The sequence below is a fragment of the Papilio polytes genome, unplaced genomic scaffold (assembly GCF_000836215.1).
Source record: "Papilio polytes unplaced genomic scaffold, Ppol_1.0 DF821956.1, whole genome shotgun sequence".
Lineage (NCBI taxonomy): Eukaryota > Metazoa > Arthropoda > Insecta > Lepidoptera > Papilionidae > Papilio > Papilio polytes.
Genome location: NW_013527248.1, coordinates 763,224 through 786,816, shown reverse-complemented (window position 1 = coordinate 786,816; position 23,593 = coordinate 763,224). Strand labels below are relative to the sequence as shown.

The 23,593-nt window shown below is 32.7% G+C and overlaps 3 protein-coding genes across 7 annotated transcripts; 2 read left to right on the top strand and 1 right to left on the bottom strand.

Moving 5' to 3' along the window:
- Positions 1-244: 244 nt before the first annotated feature.
- Positions 245-6,836, top strand: LOC106107685 (peroxisomal membrane protein PEX14). Of its 4 annotated transcripts, none has more exons than XM_013288656.1 (5): positions 245-485; positions 1,241-1,513; positions 4,567-4,781; positions 5,344-5,553; positions 5,831-6,836. In XM_013288656.1, exons 1-5 carry the CDS (start codon positions 435-437, stop codon positions 5,835-5,837), a joined length of 756 nt encoding a protein of 251 aa, XP_013144110.1. In that variant the 5' UTR covers positions 245-434; the 3' UTR covers positions 5,838-6,836. The 4 variants fall into 4 exon arrangements, with proteins under 4 accessions (XP_013144110.1, XP_013144111.1, XP_013144113.1 ...); XM_013288659.1 differs by having other exon boundaries at positions 246-485; positions 1,250-1,513; XM_013288657.1 differs by lacking the exon at positions 5,831-6,836 and having other exon boundaries at positions 5,344-5,557.
- A 1,907-nt stretch (positions 6,837-8,743) lies between these two features.
- LOC106107537 lies at positions 8,744-12,952 on the bottom strand. The gene is made up of 6 exons (XM_013288413.1): positions 12,651-12,952; positions 12,073-12,301; positions 11,638-11,877; positions 10,820-11,155; positions 10,472-10,603; positions 8,744-9,618 (listed from the first exon to the last, which is right to left on the bottom strand). Exons 1-6 carry the CDS (start codon positions 12,750-12,752, stop codon positions 9,008-9,010), a joined length of 1,650 nt encoding a protein of 549 aa, XP_013143867.1. The 5' UTR covers positions 12,753-12,952; the 3' UTR covers positions 8,744-9,007.
- Positions 12,953-13,259: 307 nt separating this feature from the next.
- On the top strand, positions 13,260-23,111 carry LOC106107663 (glycoprotein-N-acetylgalactosamine 3-beta-galactosyltransferase 1). 2 transcript variants are annotated; one of them, XM_013288628.1, is made up of 8 exons: positions 13,260-13,412; positions 16,787-16,923; positions 19,468-19,700; positions 19,875-20,013; positions 21,158-21,254; positions 21,762-21,888; positions 22,338-22,492; positions 22,924-23,111. In XM_013288628.1, the coding sequence occupies exons 1-8, from the start codon at positions 13,407-13,409 to the stop codon at positions 23,092-23,094; spliced, it is 1,065 nt and encodes a 354-aa protein (XP_013144082.1). In that variant the 5' UTR covers positions 13,260-13,406; the 3' UTR covers positions 23,095-23,111. The 2 variants fall into 2 exon arrangements, with proteins under 2 accessions (XP_013144082.1, XP_013144081.1); XM_013288627.1 differs by lacking the exon at positions 13,260-13,412 and adding an exon at positions 15,156-15,543.
- Positions 23,112-23,593: the final 482 nt, after the last annotated feature.

Below are 23,593 nucleotides of genomic sequence, written 5' to 3'. Positions count from 1 at the left end.
TATGTAATGAAACATTCCTGTGACTTACTCTGTTCTCTTATGTAAGAAAACTATTAAAAATCAATGTAACTCTGAAATCAAAGCCATCAATGATGTAATAAATAGCGACAATGTTTGTTAGAAGTTAGAATATTAGTGCTGATTTATTGTAAAATCTTGCTTTTGAATTGTACTTTTACTAGTAGCTATTTTAGCAGAATATTCAATTTAAATATGGCTACACCAATCATTTCTGTCAATGTCTTTGTTGTGCATTCATGAAAGACCTGAGGGTTCTTATTTTAGTAAATTTTAATTCTTTATTTTAATAGTGCGATAATTCAAGACAAATTTAAAGTTTTACTTGTTCTTCATGTGAATGGACTTACAATAGTGTACTGTGAAGTGCATTACATTAAAATTCTTGTGAAATTTCCATTAATATTTTAATCGAAATGGCTACGGATATATTAGCAAGTCCTGGAAGCGAGATACGAGAAAATTTGGTGATTATTTATGATAATATATAATAATTTCACGTAAAAATAATTTCATGCTTACATTAAATTAATAATGTATGATTTACACATAATATATTCAACTGCAAGATTTCGTCAAACCAAGTGACCTTCGTACCTTTTTATTTTATTAGAAGCGTCATAAAACTTTTAAAACTAATCAAAGTGTACGTAGCTCTTCTATTATATGCGGTTAATTTTGTCACAGTCACATCAAACTGAGATCTTGAATGCATCCGAGATTTTTTTGAGTAATTTCATATTATTATCTGTATTTGTAATATAATAATTAAAATACTAATAATATTGTAATTAGAAGTTATGTAAGACATTTACGATTTAATCTGCATGGCAGGATATTGGATGGAGAAGGCAGATCAAGTTTGCAGCATTCTCAAACTGCAAACTTCTGATGTATCATAATTTGTTAAATTCTGTTATATAGCTCTCATAAATTTCTACAATAGGGTACCACTGGTACGCGTGGCATTATGGCCCACAATATATTATTTTGTTAATAATCATAAAAAGACTACAAAAAAAATTATGAATTAGGTGCTTGCTATTCCTTGAAATTGGCCTAAAAATCTCAGTCAAAATTATTTGATGAAACTTCTAAGACTGCATTGAAAATTTATTTAAAAATGGCACTGATATGTATAAATGTTTGTCACCCTTGCTCTAGAAAAACATCACATAAAAATCCAATAAATCTGACGTTGTAGAAATTTAAAATAGAGCAGTATTTTCAGGTAACAACAGCAGTGAAGTTTCTATCCAATCCGAATGTACAACGATGTACATTAGAAAGCAAAGAGCGCTTTTTACGCAATAAGGGCCTGACCGAGAGAGAGATACAAAAGGCTGTAGAGAAATGTGGGGAACTGTTAGATGTACCGTCAATTGCTTCTGACTTCGTGTTCTTTACCTCTTCAAGAAAATCATGGTTAAGAGAACGTATTTTACCGATTATAGTGTATGGAGGATTCATGTATGGATGTTACTGGTTTTATAAGGTGAGTCATTTAATTCTATTGCACACTTTCATACGATGAATGAATTGATGTTTTGAAGCAGTCATTACAAAACATGATATATCTGGATGAAATTTGACACAGAATGATTTTTGTCTGGTAAATTGTACAGGTTACTTACGGCAAAATTTTCTGTTTTAATTCCACCTAGATATAAACCCTGTAAATACTAAAATAAGCTTAAAAAAGCTAATCTGAAATAAAATTCAAATCCGGCGAACATTGCATATTGTATATGCATTGGATATCTTATAAACTGACAGAGAAGTTTATAAACAAAGGAGGTCAGCGCAAATATAGGTCACATATATCACAAGTTTATCTTGACAAGCTTTATATATTTTCATAACATTTTTCTACGTAATTATTGGAATAGGTCACTAAATTAACTTATTATTATTTCTAGACTGTAAGCCTATGTTTTTTATGTTCCTTTCTAAATGATGTTGAAACCTTCCTCCTTTCATCCCCCTTTACAGGTATATGTTTGGGTACTGACACATTTACATATATGTGAAACTGTACCGTTACGACCTAGTCACATAAATGTAAATCTTCCCAAGAACATAAAGTATGAAGCCAATTGAGTTCCTTGAACGTCTATGGTCTTATGGTAAAACTTTCGTAGTAAATACGACAATTCCTTACAATGGTATACATTTTAGAGTCTTACAAATTTCCTTCAAACTTTTTAACCTTGATTTTCTGCCAAAGAAAAAGTACATTACAAGTTTTACAGGTAAATAATTCAATCTAACAGCGGTAATCTTTTTTCGTACAGAGACCTTGACAATTTTTTTCGTTACAATTGCTCAATCATAATGTACCATTACTAAATTTTTATATACCTTGTTGTTGATAAAGTAATACAACTAGAGCATAGAATACATTTGATGAAATAGAAAAATAAAATAAAACCAAAGTTAAAAGAACATTGACTGCTTTACTGGCAATGTAGAACAAACTTAACTACTTCCCAGCCTATTCTTATAAGGAGAGGCTAAGAAAGGAAAGTAGGTTTGTTAGAGTAGACACATAGAACAGGGAAATAACCTCTTTATGTGTTTCCTCCTCTGTTTATTAAGAGTAGGCAACACTGCAATTGTCTATGGGCAGTGGTAGCTTTGGCAGATTTAGGTGGCAGCTTGCTTGTTTACGTTATATTATAAAAAAATAATATTTATTATTATTATAAATATTTATTGATTCTTAAAATGTTCTGTAACGTTTTGGACTTTCAACGTTACTCGGTATCAATATTACGGGTTTTCACACTTGTAAAAAAAAATAAAGTCACTTAGATAAAACTAAGGTAAAGCACAATTATTTCCACAGCAAGATATAGCAAAATTGCTTACTAATTATTTTCGCTTTTTACACCTTTATCTGTCTAAAAAGGTCATTGATCGAAAAATTCTCACAATATTAGAGATAGCCTTGAAATAACAGATAATATAAAAACTATGTAATACAAAGATCCGCGAGTTTATCAGTAAACAATCAAAATTATCTCTGGTCTGAGCCAATCAAATATATAATATTGAATGCAATAATTTTTTATCTATGAACCGAAACATACGATAAATGTGATATTTTGTTAAATAACATATTTCATTTATACTGCAATTAATTTCTTATCTATAAACATTAAAGTGCATCTTAATGTGATATCCCATAACCTCGTATAAATGTAATATAAATTTATGTAGTGGCGGCCATCTTGATTTATTTGCATTTTATACTTTATGTATACTGGTCAAGTTTCATCTGATGCCAATATTAAGACCATGTTACGACAAAAAACATTTTTGTTATATTATGATAAGTAGAGTATATTTAAGGTTTTATTATAATCTAGAACTCTAGATCAAGGGCGGATCCAGCTTTGGCGCCAGGGGGAGGTCACAGTCGTGGTCAAGTCAAGAGCTTGACCAACCAACTTAGGGGGTCATGACCCCCCATGACCCCTCCCCCTGGATCCGCCCTTGCTCTAGATACATTTTAAAATATTCAGTAAGACATCTATAAAATAACTCATTGTATCTCACGATGTTTGACCTTGACGATTGTGATCTTCAATTGTTTACGACCACGCCAACGTCTCGTTGCATTGCTTCACAGTCTGCATTATTCATCATTTAAGCAATGTTCTTCAAGCGGTAATACATTTGTATGTTTCACTAGATTTTATTCGTGATTACGTCTAGGTGAAATTAAAAAATATAGCCTATGTTACTCAGCAATAACGTAGCTTTCTAATGGTGAAAGAATGAAATCGTCCCAGTAGTTTTTAAGTTATTACAATAAAAAATGCAATATCTCCTCTTTATAATATAAGTATAGATTATTTTAGTTTCGCTGTAATGTTTACTGCATTTATATTTTTAAAAAGTACAATAAAAGTTTTTGTAATTTTTTTAAATAAAGAAAATAAACTGTCATTGATCATGTATAAAATAATTTATTAAATGAATTAAATAAATTACATCGAGTATCTATTGTTAATTTTTCACATGCATTATTATAAATTAATATAATAGTGTTGATGTTATCTTGGGATTAATAACCACTTTCACTGACACTTGATACTTGCTATGGGAAGTTGTTCAAGATGACAGTACAATAAATATTGACAGTAGAATAATTATCTACTATTAAATTGAATTTTACAAGTTAAGTATGCATTAAAGTGACAAAATTATTCGATTAATTCTCGGAAACACTTTGGCACATACAAGAATCTTATTACACTCACAAATTCGTAATTCGAATTGAGAACTTTGTATTAAATTTGGTAAAAATGCCTAGATTTTTTGTCTCAAAATAAAATGAGTCTTTGAGTTAGAAAATTTTGATTGATGGACGGATGAATGTTAGAAGGGTATCTGCGGAACGGTTTAACGGATCTTGATGTGCCAAATACGCCACAATCTGGAAGAACACAGACTAAATAAGTTTTTTTTTTTAATTCCACGCAGATACGTGCAAAGGCCAGTGTTAGATATTTATTCTAGGAATTTATCTTTTTTTTACAGAACTGCCTGAAACATTTAATATTCGTTGAAGAACCAAAGCGTAAATCGACCGCGGAGTGTATAGAGGAGCTACGTAAATCTTTAGATGTGTTGAACAGCAGCGTGACGTCACTGCGCAATGAGGTGCAATCTGCGGCACAGCAGAACGCGCTGCGCTTCCAACTCGACAACCTAAAGTCTGATCTGGCATCCGTTAAAGGGATATTGTTAAACAGGTATGGAGTTTTCTACCATAACACAACCTAGGTGTTCTTAAAATGACTAATATCACCCCTAGGGAGGAACAGCGGGTTCACGTTGACGGGAAAATGTTGAGTCTTATGTGTTATGTACCGAATGTAGTAAAAAAAAGTAGAAAAAAGTTCAAGGTCTTGGGTTTGGGTTCGTTTGACATATTATCTGGACGCCATTTGGGGGCATTTTACCTTGTTTGATGCACTATTTCCTTATTTGAGCATTTATGTTGGGAATGTAAGTTACAATGATTGCCAGTCTTCGAAGTTTGTTAGAAAAAAATCGTAATTCCCATTTTTTTTTGTACAAAAAACTTACAGTAGTAATCTGTTTCACTACTTTGCGTCATGAGGAAAAAAAGATTCAAATCGCTTTAAAACACGGAAAGTGTCATGGGCGACAATCTCTTGTTAGATCTATTTGTGATATTAATTTGGTATTTTCGAAATATTTTCTATATTTTTGTTTTTAGATTCTCTAGGGTATGTAACAGTAGTCAATGGTATAAGTGTTTGGTCGATCTCGGAATGTTTTCTTTCACAGAAATCAATTCCCCTCACTCAAAAGTCGCACAGAGCCGCCGTCTATCCCGGCGTGGCAGCGGCAGTCAGAGGAGGCGACAGCCACAGAGGTAGTTGCAGAAGAGAAGAAGAAAACGCACCGCAGCCGCAGCCAGCGCTCCGAGAGTGGCGGCTCCAACTCCAGCGAGGGGGAGCACGCCACCAAGAATAGTGACAGCAGCCTTGAGATCATGTGAGTATACTGTTCCACTAGCCTAAGTAAGCAGCCGGCAGCCGCACCAGTGGAAATAAAACTATTCCTAGAATTAGCAATCGCGTTAGAATTGTAGCATTTATTTGGAATAGTAAGTAACTTGACTTTTAGCTATGTCACGTATGACTAAAACTACACAAAAACTTTGAGTTATTGTAGTTTGATCTAAGGTATATCAGTTCTAAATTTCGTAATTATCATCACATCCATCCATAAATTTACTTTTTTTTAATGTCAGTAATATTTTTTTTTCCAGTACATGAAGATCTACACCATAGTTGAAACGTTTAAATTATTGCGATATTAATGTGTGCGATCTGTGAGCTTTTTGGCGGGAAAATTGTGAGTGCAATGACAGTGACGGATGCAGATTATAAAAAACTATGCTTTTTGTTATCTTTTTTAAGTGATTGTGTTATATAAAATTATTTTGTTTTATTTTGATGTTTTTTTTACAACTAACTTTAGCGCGTGCGGAATTAGAAAAATCTAATATCTATGTTCGTTGGTAATAATGTACCTTTGTAATGTTTCCATTTTGAAATCAGTATATCCAGTAGTTTGTGTTTATATAAAAATAAAAATCTTTCCTCTTTAAGAATAGATTAGGTAAGTTCGTAGTGTACAATATTATTAATTAAAGTACACAATGTTAAAATGATTTTTTAGTATATCTAGATTTTTTTCTTAACGACATTTTAGTCAGTCGTTTGTTAAATATTTGGAAGTATCTAGTTTACAATTTTTGCCTGTTTAAATAGAATACAGCTTCATTATATTGTTTAAGAAAACATTTTGTTGTCGATATTTTAAGAAACTTATATTCAAGATCTATGATTGTTTGAACTAATTGGGGTTATGTGAAATTATTTGATAGGCAGTTAATCAAAATTAACAGGTAATTTTTAGATGAATCCAAGCTTGCCAATTATACGCATGTTTCTCCATTTTGGATTAATTTGCCGTTGAGTGAATTTTATTTGCTAATCTATTTAGTTAATACAAAAATGTTTGGGCTAAGGAAAATAATTGTAGTTTGCATGAATTATGTAGCATTTCATTGTTTGTGAATGTTAATATATTGTAATTTGTATTTATATTTTTTATCTTAGTAAAACTGCTTATTTTCTATTAAGTATGTAAACTTAGTAGATAACTTGGTGACTTCCTAAACTTGCTCATCTGTGACGTCATTAGTGTAAGCATTCCAAAGTAATGTAATAAATAATCTGGGTGATAATTAAACCAATGATATCAATTAATATATGTTTTATTTAACCTACAAATCTTTAAAATTCCGCCTAACGTAATGTATGGCTTTTAACACTCACTTTTAATTTTAAAAAAATAAAAACATGGCGGCAAACTGCTCACCTGTTAAAATGGCCGAACAAGGAGAAAAAAAAATTAAGTTTCAGGTAATTATAAGATTGTGACATGTGATATTTCACTGTTATATTATGAATCTGTATTTGTAACTTTTATTTTCCTTACTTTCCAATAACTCGATAGTTTTAGGTTATTTTTTTTTAGTGACATTTTGAGGTTATATTTATTACGGAGATATAAATAAAAGACACAATGATAATATTATCTATATTACAAAAATACATCACAAGGTATATATTGAGCGTAGAGTCCTGTACGACAAGAGAACACATCCACTTCAACTGGGCTGAGATCAACGAGAAATATAAATATATCAACTTGAAGATAAACATCGAATCGCTTCCAGAGTCGCGGCCGAACATTTTTTAACCCCTGCTTATACAAAACTACAAAAATATGCTATTTTAGTATCAGTGGCTTACGCAATACAATATCATATCATCTATTTTGTTGCGTAAGTCGCTTGGAGACTACAATCGCAGATTTGCGTACCCTTCTGTACGAAGGGGCATACTACCCGTAAAGTTAACAACCATTACATGTATACGTTTTTAATAAAAAAAAAACATTTAATCAAGATTTTTGCTGTGCTAATATATAAAATTTATGTTATTTGTTCATCTTGTTACCCCGCCATTCTTTAAAATTGCAAAAATTATTCAAATTATGTTAGTAAAAATGTTTAAAAACCTAATTATAAACAGTCAGCCGCGACAAATGAAGCTGTACATATAAAAATTTCTATAATATATTGCGAACCATGGCACACCAAGTCAACATTCATAAACGCTGTAGACCACACTCTACTCGAAGGATATTGTTATATATTCACAGTAGATACATAAACGGATATTATCATCCTTATTACAAATAAAAAAAAGACAGACGTATGTGTTCAAACTGACAGCAGAGTTATTATACAGATGTTAAAATTATACTCGAACTGTTGAATAATCTGTACAATTTTTTTTTTTTCAGAGTATGACAGACAATATTATTTTTGCATAAATCTAACCCGTACAAAACAAAAAAAAAACAATTTTTATTATTGCACTAAACATTAAAACTTTTTTAGAGCATGGTCTACATTCCGAAAATTTTCATCTTTTAAAAATAACCTAAATTTAGACAAAATGTTTATTTCAATACACCAAATACGATAATATCTCTGAGATTACACGAAGAATAGACATTCAATAGAAAAGATGAAAGTGCAGAATAAAGTTGCCGTTTCGACAGAAATTATTTCTTTGTATAAATATAATATATCCAAATTGATAAGCAATCATATTTCTATATAGATAATGCGTTTACAATAACAACAAGGTACAAATGACCACAAAAATATTATGTAAATGTATGCATTTGCAAAAGGTAACCCTTTGCGTACAACACTTAAGCTAAACAGATATCATAAATAGTCGGGATTGCTATATTTTAACAATTTCTCATGTCCTGCATATATTACAACACGAAAAATCCAAATTATTTTTTTATCTGTATGTTTCAAATAAGAATGTGATCAATAACTAATTAGTCAAAAAACGTTAGAAAATTACCTAACCATTTTTCTTTACTTTTCGGAATGTGCAGTTTAAAATATATCAAAAAAAAAAAGAGTTATCAAAATCGGTCCACTAACGGCGCAGTTATGCCGTAGGACACAAAAAAAATAATAAAAAAAACATACAGACGAATTGAGTACCTCCTTTTGGGAAGTCGGTCAAAAAGAAGTGAAAAATGTGTTTTTTTTAACACACCTCACATTAAAACGAAAAAATATTTGCTTATTTGTTATGTCTGAATTAGTAAATTAAAAAAACACAAAAAAGTGAAATTAACAAAAAAAATTTCCCCAAGATAGTAGGTTAAAAGCTAAAAAGAGATTTTTTCAATTATTTTTGCATATTCTTATTTGAAACGCGTAGATGTTTTAATTCTTGATATTAAAACTATTGAAATTTAGGTTCTACTAAAATTGACCTCCGGCACAATTTTGTAACATTAAACATATTTCAGAAGCTTAATTTGTTGAAATAACTGATTACAATAAAACCTTTTTCTCGTTCCAATTCTTTTCACATCTGATAACAACATCTTCCTGTTTGACACTCAACAATTTCTTGGCCCTCGACAAATCTTCTATAAAACACTTACCTTTCTCCGTCCTCATAATCTGTTTCTTCGGTAACAAATTCTGTGACAGATAAGATATAAGCTTCTGCCAATCCTTCAACAGTAAGAAGGCTTTATCATGTCTGGTCTCAATCGGTAACTGTCCATCGGAGTGTTCAAAAAGTACATTAATCACATCTTTTCTAGTTTTATTACTTCGATTCGCTTTTATCATAGCCAATACTATATTATCCACATCTCTATGTGCTGTTATAATCGGTTTGTCATATATATTGTTATACAAGTTAGTTTCTTCAGCAGGACCGACTATGTACATAACGTGGGTCGCAATACGGAAGGATTCATTTGCCCATATAAATGGATCAGCATGTGAGGTACTCGATATATCTCCTTCGTACATAATTTCAAAGCCGTACTCAGAACGCAGATATGTGATAAATGAGGCAACACATTCTGCATGCAATCTATTTGCTGGTGAGTAAATAACTAAAATTTTCGGTGGCGATGGTAATACGTAAGCTGTAACAAATATGACAATTTAAAAAAACGCGTCGTTGATAGACTAGCTTTTTATAGTGACTTTTTGCATGGAATTAAAAAATCTTAGTAAACAGCATGTGATCTTCCATTTTATGTTCAGAGAAATGTAACAAACATTTTAATTAACATCATAAATGCGAAAAATTTAGATGGATATTTGTTAAGGTTAACATATATTCATAATAATAATAGTAAATTGGATTAAGGGCCCGATTCAAAAGGCGTTTATTTTAGAAACCGCACGAATAGTGAGAAGGTTCCTGTCTCTGCAGCCCTGATCACTGGTTGCTTGAGTCATCGGATTCCGCAGCCGGTGGACTTCAATTTTATATATAATATGTTTTATTTTGTTATTTTTTTAAAAAAATCATGTGAAATATATTATATATAAAAATAAGAAAATAAAGATATGAGAGAATAATAATAGTTACAATTTTTCTCAACAGACATTATTTGTTTCATGTGATATGTTGGCTTCCTATTAGCATACTAATGTTATAAATGCGAAAGTTTAGATGGATGGATGTAAGAGTTTGTAAACGGCTGAACGCATTTCGATGAAATTTGGCATAGAGGTAGTCTGGAAGAAGACATAGGCTACTCAGTTTTTTTTTATTCCAGGCGGACAGTCTCGGGGGAAGACTAGTGAACAAATATAAATTACTCAATTGATCTTAATGAAATTTCGCATACACGTAGATTAGTTTGGAAGAACACAAAATTTTTACTATATTAAGTTTTGTTTTAATTAATTACCAACGAAGTCGCGGGTAAAATTAACAATATTTAAGATGGTTGAAAGTGAAGGATTACATAAATATATACAAATTACCTGGCGATTGCTTGTACTCAGTGCAGAAGTAACGGCGCATTACACGTAACGCGATGTAGTACGCGAACAAAGTAGCAACTATGAGTGCGGTGATGCTAGCTATGCAAATACTCAGCTGTTGCACCTCGTTAGCTGTAAAACAATTATCTCATACTTAACATTCATATTTAGTACTCACTTTAGTATGTAAACATATATTAACGTTAGAAATACTTTTAATATTGAAAATATCTATGGTCAGTGGTCAAAAAGAAAATATTTTTTTTTTAGTTAGACATCAACCGATTGTCCATTGCATTCTGAAAAGTGATCTAAATTAAATATACATTGGAATTGAACAAAACTCACTGATTCTTATCCTTGGACTCTCCATATATTGACAATCTCCAGTTTCACTACACTTATCATGTAGGACTGTAACAACATAGTAATACGACCCGGATTTCTTCAACATTGACGTCTCGTATGTTACTTCTTGTAGATTATTCTTCAATTTTATCGTCGTATTCGCTACCAAATCGTCCGCTGTACATAATGTTTCTTTATCACATTCTCGAAACACCGCTATTTGGTATGCGTTAACTTTTAAATGAGAAGGCGGTGGTACAACGTGTAATACCATTTTGTCCTTTAATATCTCGATATAGACAAATGGTTTCCATTCATTAATTGTCGCTGATGGACCTGAAAAGATTGTTATGTTAAGACTAACTGTTCATGTGTTGCTTCATCCACATGTCATACAAGAAATTTTGTTTTAAATTTAAACAAGATGGAGAAGATTTTTTGAAGTAATTGCGACATTATTGTTGCGAATTTTGGTGGCGGCTTGCTTGTTTGTCTTATTAAATGTTCATCATCATCACCCTTCTTATCCTACTCCTGTAGGGTTAACGCGGCATGTATTTGTCCTCCACATAATCTATCATACATCATCTGTCATCACTCCCTTTTTGATCATGTCACCTTTTTGATCTGATTTATTGTTATGATATAAAAAAGCTATTTGTCATTCGTTGATACTTTAATCTCAGTAAGGTTTTGGTGCCTTCTCCAACAAATTTAAACAATATAATCAGTAAAATGTCTTTAGCTTCAAGATTTTTTAATAATCTCAGGTAGAAAATCTATAACAAAGTGTTAATAAAAATAAATATAAAACTTACTTAACATCTGTGGTGTGGGTATGTTAAAGTAATATTGTCCTCGGTTAACAACAACATCATCAGTTGCCTCAAAATCCAGAATATGGCTCTGTCCGTTGGGGTTGCCATCAGAGATTGGCCAATAACAATCATAGTAGAACATGGATTGATCGTTGATAGTCACATTGTTTGATATCACTATATTCCTACAATGATTGTCTGAACTCTTCTGCTTCAAGAGTTGAAATCGAAATTTCATAGCTGAAAAAAAATTGTCATTTTTGTAATATCTGGTTATTTTACATAATTATGTATAGTAGAATAAATACATAACTATTTTCATTAATGTTTCTATCTTCCAGACAAAGAGAAATCTTACTAATATTATAAATGCAAATTTGATTTAAAGACAGGCATGTAGGCCTTTACAAATCAGAAAAATTCATCAATACTTACTTTTCCATTTGATATTACTGAATGTTATATTAAGAACTGTATGGTTGACCACATAAAATGAACCCGAAGGGGTAAAATGTTCATATTGGAGACTATAGGGCTTCAAGCTGACACCGCCAATATGTGCATTTGGCGATATCAATGAAAAATCCATGTCTCTACACTCTAGACTGTCGGGTTTGAAGTATTCCATCTGGCATGAGTCTTCTGTGTAATCATGGCCCAAAACCTACAAAAAAAAGGAAAATAACGTTTAAGATTAAAATATGGAGATTGAATACATAGTATAAGCTCCTTATACATCCACTGTAACATAGAAGTATAGCTAAAGATGACTGTTGTTCTTTTTCAAAAGGTTTCTGGCACTTCTCGACTTCTTCCAAATTCGATTTATGCAATCACTCTCATCGATATAGTTCGGTTCGATATATCAAGGTCGTATTGACAAAAACCACCCCTTGTATATGCGACTCTTTTAGGATTAGCGTACTGAACCATCTTATTGCGTCGTCAAGGTTGGCCACTCAATAAATCAATAAAGGGACGATCTCTACTAATTATACATGAACAAAACTCACCTGAGTTGTACAACTTCTTGTCTTATTATCGCATAATTGGCTGTATCCCATAACATATTGCATATAACATATAAAAACGAAATAAAACAAATATCTTGACATCGCTAAAGCAAATAAAATAGTGTAATTAACGTTTGAAAAGGCGACTTTTAGTCATATCGAAAAGGAAAACCTTCAATACATTGTAAAATACTGATAAAACTCATAGAAGTAAATAAATATGTAAAATGATTACAATTCCACGATCATCGATCTAAAACGCAATCCCGAACAAAACAACAATATGGCAATAATAATATGGCTGCCAAAAAAATCGACAGATTATGTAATGTTGTCCTATACAAAACAAAAAAAACTGGTACGATGAGTCATCGCTAAAATATTTTCACAAATGCTGGTAATACAGGTTAAATATTACTTTTAGTTAAGTCACAAAATTTCCATAAAAATACTCATATTCCTTTTTCACTTTTCCACATAAATACTTGGTGAAATAATAGGTTTTTGTCGAAAAACAAAAAGTTATGTGAAATGGTACGGTAGAAATTAGATGACATTGGTAATGGTTTCGAAAAAGATTTGGCAACACTCATTGTTTGCTAAATCAAAAGCAAATAAGTACAGTGTTTTGAAATAATTAATAAAATGTTGCTTTTAAAAATTATTACCTCGTATTTATAACTCGGGTAATATTAATGGTACTAAAAGTAAACCATGTTATTAATGTTACGAACATAAGATAATAAATCAACGACGATGACTGTAAGTAATATAATTTCCTAAAAAATCACTTAGGACTGCCATTTATATCTATTTAACTAAAAGGATGTTCAAAACATGTTTATATCAATTCTAATTGAAATTAAATATCATTAATCAAATATTTAGACTTAGAAATTTATGTAAAATAGCAATGATTACAACACAAATATATCCCACTAGTGGTGGCTTTTTGCGATAACTCTCTTGTTAACTATGTTGATTATTATTCCCTGTTGTTAATGGTTGTGGGATTAAATGGGTATTAAGAATTTCCAGTAATTTAATTAAATTTTCCATCTGAATTCTGTAGAATAGTTTGTTGTGACTAATAATAAAACACCTGGTTAAATCTTATTTTAAGTTTAACATGTTTTTAAAATATGGATTACATTAAAGTTTGTTTTTAAATGGAATAACTGATAAACATAACTGGCCAGTAACATACAAATAATATTTTTTTTTTATTTTATAATAAATATCAGGCAACACTTTGATGTGCTGGAACTATAATTTGACCTCAGATAATAGGTCAAGTATTTTGATAAAGATTGCAGTAAGTACCATAGCTGTACTACTATGTATAGCTAATGTTTGTAACAAAAAATTAATGCAAGCAACCAATTACAGTAAATCCACTGAAAAGTGTTTAAAATTTGTGTTAATAATAGATTTGTAAAAGGACTTATAAACTTTTTTATTCTATTACAATTAAGTTCCTGAAAACCAATTATGAATAATAATGGAAGTGCGAGTTAAGACTATTTAAGTTTTGATTTGAATACACTTTAAACTATTATTAAAATTAAACACAGGCTTTGTTCTAGAATGTACCTAGTACATAAAACACTTTATCACAAGTCGTTTTAAGTCAATTTGCACAGTTTTCTGGTCGTTAGTAATGTTGATAAAATAATTTAACAGCCATTTGTATTGTTATGATTGTACCCTACACATTTTACATGTAAAATATTTAAATCAATATTTTCTCTATTTCGTAAGAATGCAGTTTCTTCACTTTAACGTTCAGATTTGAAATTTAATTGTGAGTATGCAAGTAAATTTTTATTAGTCGTAAAAAGATTACTTTTAATTATCTCTGATTTTCTTTAGTTGGATTTTTAATCAGTTAAGTTAAAGTATGATTCTTAAACTGGAGAATGTCGAAATTAACGTATGTATTTTTTTTAATAAACTAGTGACAATATATAATGTTCGTAAGATACGGGTTTCTTACCAAAATTGAATTGTTTTAGCTCCCGACATTATATTTGTAAAAACCACGACAGTTTAAAGTTATATAGTGACAAAATATTATTTACACTATATTATGTTAATACTTTTACATAGTACTAGTTGTTGCCCGCGACTCTGTCTGGAATTAAAAAAAACTCAATTAGTAACAGATATTTATTTCTATAAAACCTTGAATACAGTCGCGAGAAGTTAGTACAATATAAATAGAAATATCGTAGCGCAGTTTTATTGCCCCGAATGTGTCAGTAATTGCATGCGTCAAATAAATTGAAAACTAGCTCTTCAATAACACACCTAAATTGGTCAGATAGTGTTCATGCAACTTTAATTGAAAATAATAGCTAAAGATTGAAATTGTCTATGCCTAAATTACATCACACTGGTACAAAACATTTCAAGTAAGAATCGAGATCGAAAAAATATTTTCGATCTTCAAAAAAAAAATTTTTTTTTTTTCATTTATATATCTAGATATTTTCGACAAATCTTCATTGATACGCACATTCTAAATAAAACGTATTTATATTTAGATGTGCATTTAAAAAAAAAATAAAGGCCGCAGACCGCGGTCGTAGAATCGTTACTTTAGGGAGCGATAGCCCAGGGCGCTAGACAGAAAGGGGCATCGTAAAAATCTCGCCCAGGGCGTTAACAGATTCCGCTAACTTTTACCTTTTCTGAATATCAAATCTCAAATTAAAGTATCTCTACTTATCGTCATATCCTAAATGACGTTACCATTTGTAATTTGACTACAACGAATGCAAGCGTTGATACAACAAACAAAGAAAACAAACAAACAAACGCACATGACATCAGTCGAGCATTTTGTGTGCAGTCTGTACCGCTAACTGGAATCATGCGTACTGGATATCTAGTAAGTGTTGAATTGTTTTATTTTATAATGGTAACACTATAAATACAAAAAATTATATAAAAAAAAATTTTAACAAACCGGTTCGATAAAATTTTACATTTCTATTACCATTGTTTTATGCAAATTCGAGTTAATGAATCGGAAAACGTGTTTAATTTTTTTTCTCCCGTCTAAGAATATTTTTTTGATGACTCCTCTTTTATTTTGTTACATTTTCAATAAATCAATATTAATAATAAATATTTTTTTGAAATTCTGTAGTTATAGCGTAACACCTGTAGGTTTGTTTTCAAAATAAAATCAATTCAACCAAATAGAATTCACTTTCTTTTACGATATTTCATAAATTGCATAGTATATATATCTATAATAATAGTATAAAGAGAGAGAGAGAAAGATTTGTATTTTTGTATATATTAAAATAACTGAAAAAGTACTGGACCGATTCAAACAATTCGTTCACCAATAAAAAGCTACGTTATAAGTAAAGCTGTTTTTTTATTATTTTTTTAATTTCACGCGGGCAAAGTCACGAGCAACAGCTAGTAAAAAAAATATTAGCCGCAAAAAAATATTCTAATAGGACTTGACTAAAGAAATGTTTATGAATCTAGTGAAGCGTGTTAAAGATAAGAAAAATGTTTAAAATTACATCATTATGTTAATACTGATTATTTGAAACATGCATTTGTGTGTTAAATGCAAAAAATATTACTTATATTGTTAGGCAATTAGTTTTTTTTTTTTTAAATACTGTTCATAATGAGCGTGCAACGTAGCTAATGAGACGAATAAAGAGGTGTTTATTATTTAACCAACCTTTGGTAGATCAAAACATCAAAAATCGTACCCACTGCGGTACCAATACGCGAACGCATTGTGTTCCGAATTACCGCTGGGAGCACGTCGCATGTTATCCCCTTTGTGTTTAAAAAGTTGCATAAAATAAAAGTTTATAGTTTAACGAGATTTTAGAGACATTGAAGTTTAAATCTGAATATTAGCAATATTGGATGTTTTTAAATTTGATATTTTCGCTAATACACTTTTAAGAGTTCAAAGTACATCAGTGGACGTTTTACCAGTGGAACTTTAGAGAGCTGTACACAAGTGGAAGTTTAGAGTTTCACTGTTGGAAGTTTAGAGAGCTATACACCTGTGGAAGTATAGAGAGTTGTACACAAGTGGAAGTTTTAATTGTATTTCGTTGTGTCTGTAAAGTGCGATGTCCGCATTTGTGCAGGCGGAGGGCCGGGTGATGGGTCGCCGGTTTGTTCTAACATTGGTGATTGGGATCTCTGCTGGGTTTAGTTTCGCGTACATACTGCTAACCTCTTCTGGATTCACGAGAGAGGTCGCTTGGTACACCCCTACGAACAGGTATTCTAAATAAGTGTCTGCATGGTTTTGCATGTACAAATTCAGTTTTTATTTTTATGCGGATGTCTGTAATGTAAAATGTTATGGTTTCAAATGTATTTTATGTTATATATTTGCTATTTTTTCAAGTTACAATTAAAATGTTATATAGTACCTCTAGGGATCCGTTCAGATAACCAAATATAAAGCGGAGCAGATTTCTAATCAATCTATACATATAATAAAATTGGAGTGTCTGTGATATCAAAAGAAAAATTCCATATTTCGGGACGATGATCTATTTGCGTTGCTGATAACGAAAATTGCATTTTAAAAAAAGGTGTCTTCCTTTTTGTATGTTTGTCCGCAAGCCGCGTTTATTCCGGGTAATGTCCGAAAACGCTGAAGAGTAGTTGACATAGACGGGCATATTATAGGCTACTTTTTATCTTAAAATTGCGTGGACGAAGTCGCGGGCAATAGCTAATGGCAAATAATATTTATTATTATTTTACTTTTGTCTCTTACGCTTGTTCGTAAAGTAAAATTAAACCTTGTTCGCATCTCATAAAGCTCTTTTTTGTTTTTAAAATCTGTATTTCTCTTGTCTAAACGGATCCTACGTCTTCATCTTGTTCCACTGCTAGATATATGCTAAGCTATTTCATCACTCAATCCAGCTTTAATCCACTTTATCCACATCCAGGCCAGCACCTTCTTATCATGACATTTGGCTGGTCTTCTAATCTCTCCTCTAAGCGATTTTTTTCGAACATTAAAAAAGGTCCTATTTGAATATTTTCTTGTTTTAGTAGTTTTAAAAATATTTTGTACACTCAATTGGCTTAGTATCAATTTTGCCTTTACTCGTTAACATGAGTTTAAATAGCTAATATCTTCCCTATCAAGTACATCAAACTAATATGCGAAACTTTAGATGGATGGATGTTTGTTAGAGTTTGTAGCCGAAACGGCATGGATTTCGATGAAATTTGGTATAAATGCAGAGGATAGTCTGGAAGAACACATAGGCCACTCACTGTTATTTTTTTAAGTCAACGCGCACGAAGTCGTGGTCGAAAGCTAGTGTTACAAATAAATGTATTGTAATTATAATATGGAGTTGAATTATTTACGAATATAGTTAAAAACTTTGAAACAGTGTATTCGCTGATAAAAACAGGAAATGTTTGATGTAAATGCTATCGCTATACATAGTTAAGTAAATGTTATTTTGTGTATCGACTTTACAATAACGATGTGTTAATTAAAATGAGAACTTTATCTTAACGGGTTTCCGTTGCCAAAACACATTCGTTTGAGACTATCATTATTCAGGCTTTAGCCTATGTATTTTCACGCCATTAAACTTAGGGGTAAACATTTTGGATAAAAACCCTAATGTAGGAAAGAGACCATAAGTTGCTGCCAACATCAAGAAAGCAAGATTGCTAAGGTTTGTCATGTCATGTCGACATTTGCTATTAATAATTTGACAAATGTGAACAATAAAATAAAGTGTTTACAATTTTACGCGGATGAATCCGCACGCGAACAGCTAGTATACCATAAATATAAATACTAGCAATATTTCAACTATGAATTCTTTGACTTTTTTCCTTTAGTTAATTCCAGCCATGACTAAAAATTCATAATGAACCATTAGCTCACCTAATTGCTGTAAATTAGCACTAATTACCGGTTAATTTTGTTGTTACAGTACTATTTAGATAAGTATAATATTTATAAACACAATACAAAACAAGTAAACCAACAAGCGCAAAGCAAGCTTGGGTACGGACTACCGATCAAGGTCGAGGGTTCGAATCCCGGTATTCGATTATTGTGAACCATATCCTAACAAGCCTAGAGCTTAGTTGGAATGGTTAAAGGAAATATTACTAAAATAACAAAAATCTACTAATGTTTTTCTATAATAAAATGTATTTTAACTATAAGTTATAAGTAAGATTGTTTTGATAAGTAACGCCAATGTCAGAAATCAAAAGTATGGGCGTCCAAATACGTGGACAAGGGTTAGAGTCTCGCCATTTGATTAAACAGTTCATAATAAATGTTATATAGGTACACAATTTTACTGCTATTAACTAAATAAATGCATAGTATTGTTTTAGTTTTATTGTACGGGTTTCTTTTGTTTTTTTTAAATAACCGATTTTATTACATTTTACGCAAAATGGCATGATTCAAAACATTAGTATCGCAAATATAATTTTCTATATAAAAAATTAATCGCTTATATGCTACTAACAAGTTCAACTAAACTGGGTTATAAAGGTAATCGCTCATTAGACATCTAGACTACGCATCGTCTATCACTCGACAACTCGTAGAGGCGGTAGCTGAGCGGACGGGACAGACAGAAACCAAACATCCGACTCGTTTTAACCCCGTGATGACGTTATAGGGTGAACAACAGTCACTGCCTAATGAGCCATTATTTTAAAGTCTGTTAGTTCAATGAGCAATGCATGCGACAACGAATGGAGGAAGCAGTCGTGCGGCGAAATAGAATAGGGTTCAAAACTTCAAATATAATTTCAGGGAGGCAGCTAGAGATCTCGACAAGCATCCGTTACCCAGTATAATAGAACACGGTAGCGAGGAACCGGTACACAGAGATGAGGACAGATCGATTGCCGAGGAGATGTCGCGGCGAGTACGCGTGCTGTGCTGGGTGATGACGCAGCCCAGCAACCATGAGAAGAAGGCAGCGCATGTTAAAGCCACGTGGGGCAAGCGGTGTAATAAACTGCTGTTTATGAGCACAGTTGAAGGTGAGTAACAATTCGATGCGATTTTTATAAAATTAACTAATCAGTTGTGCAGCAGGGAACGTGTTAAGCGATAAGACGACTGCAAACTTCTATTGTAGATGATAGAGGCAGTAACTTGTAACAAAGTAAATGATCTTTATTGTATTAACAACAAGGTTAATTTTGTAACGTCAGATAGTTCGCTGCCAGCAGTGAAGTTGCCAGTAGAGGAGGGTCGGGATCACCTCTGGGCTAAAACCAAAGCTGCCTTCAGATATGTATACGAACATCACCGGAGAGACGCAGACTGGTTCCTCAAAGCTGATGATGACACGTGAGTTGTTTGGATAGAGAGGTAACATGGTGAATGTGCGGTGACCTTTATAGCGGAAACTCACGAAATACAACAAAACAAAATCTTTTTTTTTTTTTAAGTAAGCTAGCTAGAAAAAGTTAATATCCAATTCGCTTGACATTTTTAAAATCAAATATTTTAACAAATACGAGCAATGCTATCCCGCGTTGTAGTTTCGTATGACATTGGTTGTTATTTGGCCGTTATTGTTAACCAAAGACATTAGCATCACAAACATTCAGTTTCGTCTCGGCCCTGATCGATAAACACCATTGTTTTCTTATCTGGCGCTGAGAAATATCGACAACGAAATACAAGAATATAACCTCGGTGTGAATGCGTTTCAATTATATCATGAAAGAATAATCTGGAATGATCTGTGTACGTACACATAAAGCGATAATTTATTGTATTTAAACCAAGTATAGTGTAAAAAAAAAGTAACAATTATTAAAAATGTACCCCAGTAGATTCTACCCAAAGTTTTTTTTATCTATACTATTATAATAAAGCGTAAACACACACGTCTTTGTTGCCAAAGATGTCAGCAATTATATATTTTTCGATAACTCTTCCTTTAATAAAAAGCACTACATTTACGTTACGCTTTAGGCTATATATTTTCACGCCATTACACTTAGGGGTAAACATCAAGGAATCAAGGTTGCCATGGTTTGACATCATGTCATGTCATTTTGACATTTGCAATTGATAATATAACAAATGTAAACAATAAAGTGATTTTTTTATAATTTTATGTGGATGAAGTCGCATGGGAACAGCTAGTAAATGTATATTTACAAGCTAGGGCGTCTCAAAAAAAGCGCCCCAGATTTACTCGTACTAAACTCATGGTGAAAAAGATGGCGGAAATAAATCTCACGCAGAGCCCTACTACTAGAAGCGGCACTGAGCATGTGTCTTTATACTCATACTAACTGTTGCTCGCGACTTCGATCGCGGGAAATTACAAAATGTAGCCGATGTTACTCACTGATAACGTAGCTTTTTAATGGTGAAAGATTTGAAATCAGCCCAGTAGTTTTGCAGTTATTTAAAATATAAAAAATAAATCTTTCTTTTTGTTTTATTTGTATAGATTTTATGATTTTGTCACTTGTAGGTACGTTGTGGTGGAGAATCTTCGCTACATGCTCGCAGACTACGACAGCAACGAGCCGATGTACTTTGGTTGTAGATTCAAGCCTTTCACATCTCAGGTTAGTCACACTCAGAGCGGGCGCACACCTTTGACTAAACTATCGCACAACCGTTGTGCGATTGTCGATTGTTTCGCAGCCTTCAACTGTTTAGTTGTACTAAAAATCGAATAATGCGCGCCTTCATATATATATAAGCTTATAGAAATCAAAGCGAGACTAAACAGTCATGCGATAATTTAGTCAGAGGAGTACGCGTTTTAACACGTTTTAACACTTCCAGTGTTAATATATATAACCCTTTACACCTTTTTTCCTCTTTCGTGTCTAACTATGCGATTTGTATACACCTCCACTACTGCTGTCGATTATTTTAGATAAACTTTTTTTATGTTATTTGAAAGATCTCTCTTCGGGCTGTATGACATTTATATATTTTTTCTCTAGCATGACTAACTGCGCAGAACAGCTATCTCGGTTCTTGTTTAAGGGATGTCATTACTGAGTTCTAGTGTTTCAAATCAGTAGTTTAGTGGACAGGGTGTATTTAGAGAGGTGGGGTTGCAGGGGTACATGAGCGGGGGCGCGGGGTACGTGCTGAGCCGCGGCGCGCTGGAGCGCTTCGTGCGGCGCGGCCTGCCCGCCCCGCACCTCTGCAAGCCCTCCGACCACGGCGCGGAGGACGCAGAGATGGGTAAATTACAGCGTACACAACACTACATAAAAACACCATTTTTACATTAGAAAATACGAGTAATCGTCCACCGGAATTCGCCAAAACAGCGAAACTACCTTTCATCTACAGAGGGTGAGACGCACAGAAAGAATTTCCCCATACCTATGCAATCCGCGTCAAATTTAATTCCCCTTTTACGAGGAAGACAGAAAGGCGAAGACTATTAAAATAAATACTTCTGCACACTTATCACTTAAAAAGAAAACGTGAAATAGGTTCCGCTTCAGACTTGTCTTGTGGTATTACAACAGACGAATAGGAAAATTGGTATAGATACTGAAGAAGTCTAATTGCCATTTGAACTAAATGTGAATGTAAACAACATTCATGTAAATATATACAAATGTCTATTTCAACGAGAATAAGACATCAATACGTATGTTTAGACGATTTGAATATATCTGCAGGTATCTGTCTGGAGCACATCGGCGTGAAAGCGATGGACTCCCGCGACTCGCAGCGCCGCGGCCGCTTCTTCCCCTTTGTACCCAAACATCATCTCTTCCCCAACAAGGATAAAAACTTCTGGTATTGGCAGTACATATACTACCCCTCTGATGAGGTAAGACTTATTCATTATTTATTTTTTTTTAACATAAAAGTTAATATTTTTACTTGAAATCCCGCTCGAAGGACCAAACTATTGAACATTCTGACTTGACTGTTGATTAATTGGTTTAAGCGGTATTTTAAAGCAATTAAATCTAACTGTTTTCGCCCGCGACTCTGTCTGTCTGGGATTTAAAAAAAAAACAAGTAGCCTACGTGTTCTTTCAGACTACGCTTTAAACCTATGCTAAATTTCGTCGTGATCCGTTCAGCAGTTTGGGCTACAAATTCTAACAAACACCTATCCATCGAAACTTTTGCATGTACATGCAAGTAAGATTGTTAAAAATGTTATATAGCATCTATTTTTACAGCAATTCCAGATTTTCTGGAATTCCAGATCAATTTTTTTAGTAGAACAAAACCTGTTCGTTTATATTTCAGGGTCTAGACTGTTGTTCAGACCACGCGGTGTCATTCCATTACGTAAACCCCGAGGAGATGTATGTATTAGATTATTTGATATACCATTTGCGGCCGTATGGTATACGACTGGGCGCCGGGGAACTGCCGCGCATACTGCGCAATGACACCACCACCGTTGACACTCAGTAACTGTTAACACTAACTATAGTAACTATTGGTAACTTTGGTGTTAACTCTTGTGGCATTCAGTAACTTTGATGAATCTCATAATTGTGATGACGCCTAGTAACCGGTGTTAACTCAGTAACTGGCGTTAACTCAGTAACTGGCGTTAACTCAGTAACTGGCGTTAACTCAGTAACTGGCGTAAACTCAGTAACTGGTGTTAACTCAGTCACTGGTGTTAACTCAGTCACTGGTGTTAACTCAGTAACTGGCGTTAATTCAGTAACTGGTGTTAATTCAGTAACTGGCGTTAACTCAGTCACTGGTGTTAACTCAGTAACTGGTGTTAACTCAGTAACTGGTGTTAACTCAGTAACTGGTGTTAACTCAGTCACTGGTGTTAACTCAGTAACTGGCGTTAATTCAGTAACTGGTGTTAATTCAGTAACTGGTGTTAACTCAGTAACTGGTGTTAACTCAGTAACTGGTGTTAACTCAGTAACTGGTGTTAACTCAGTCACTG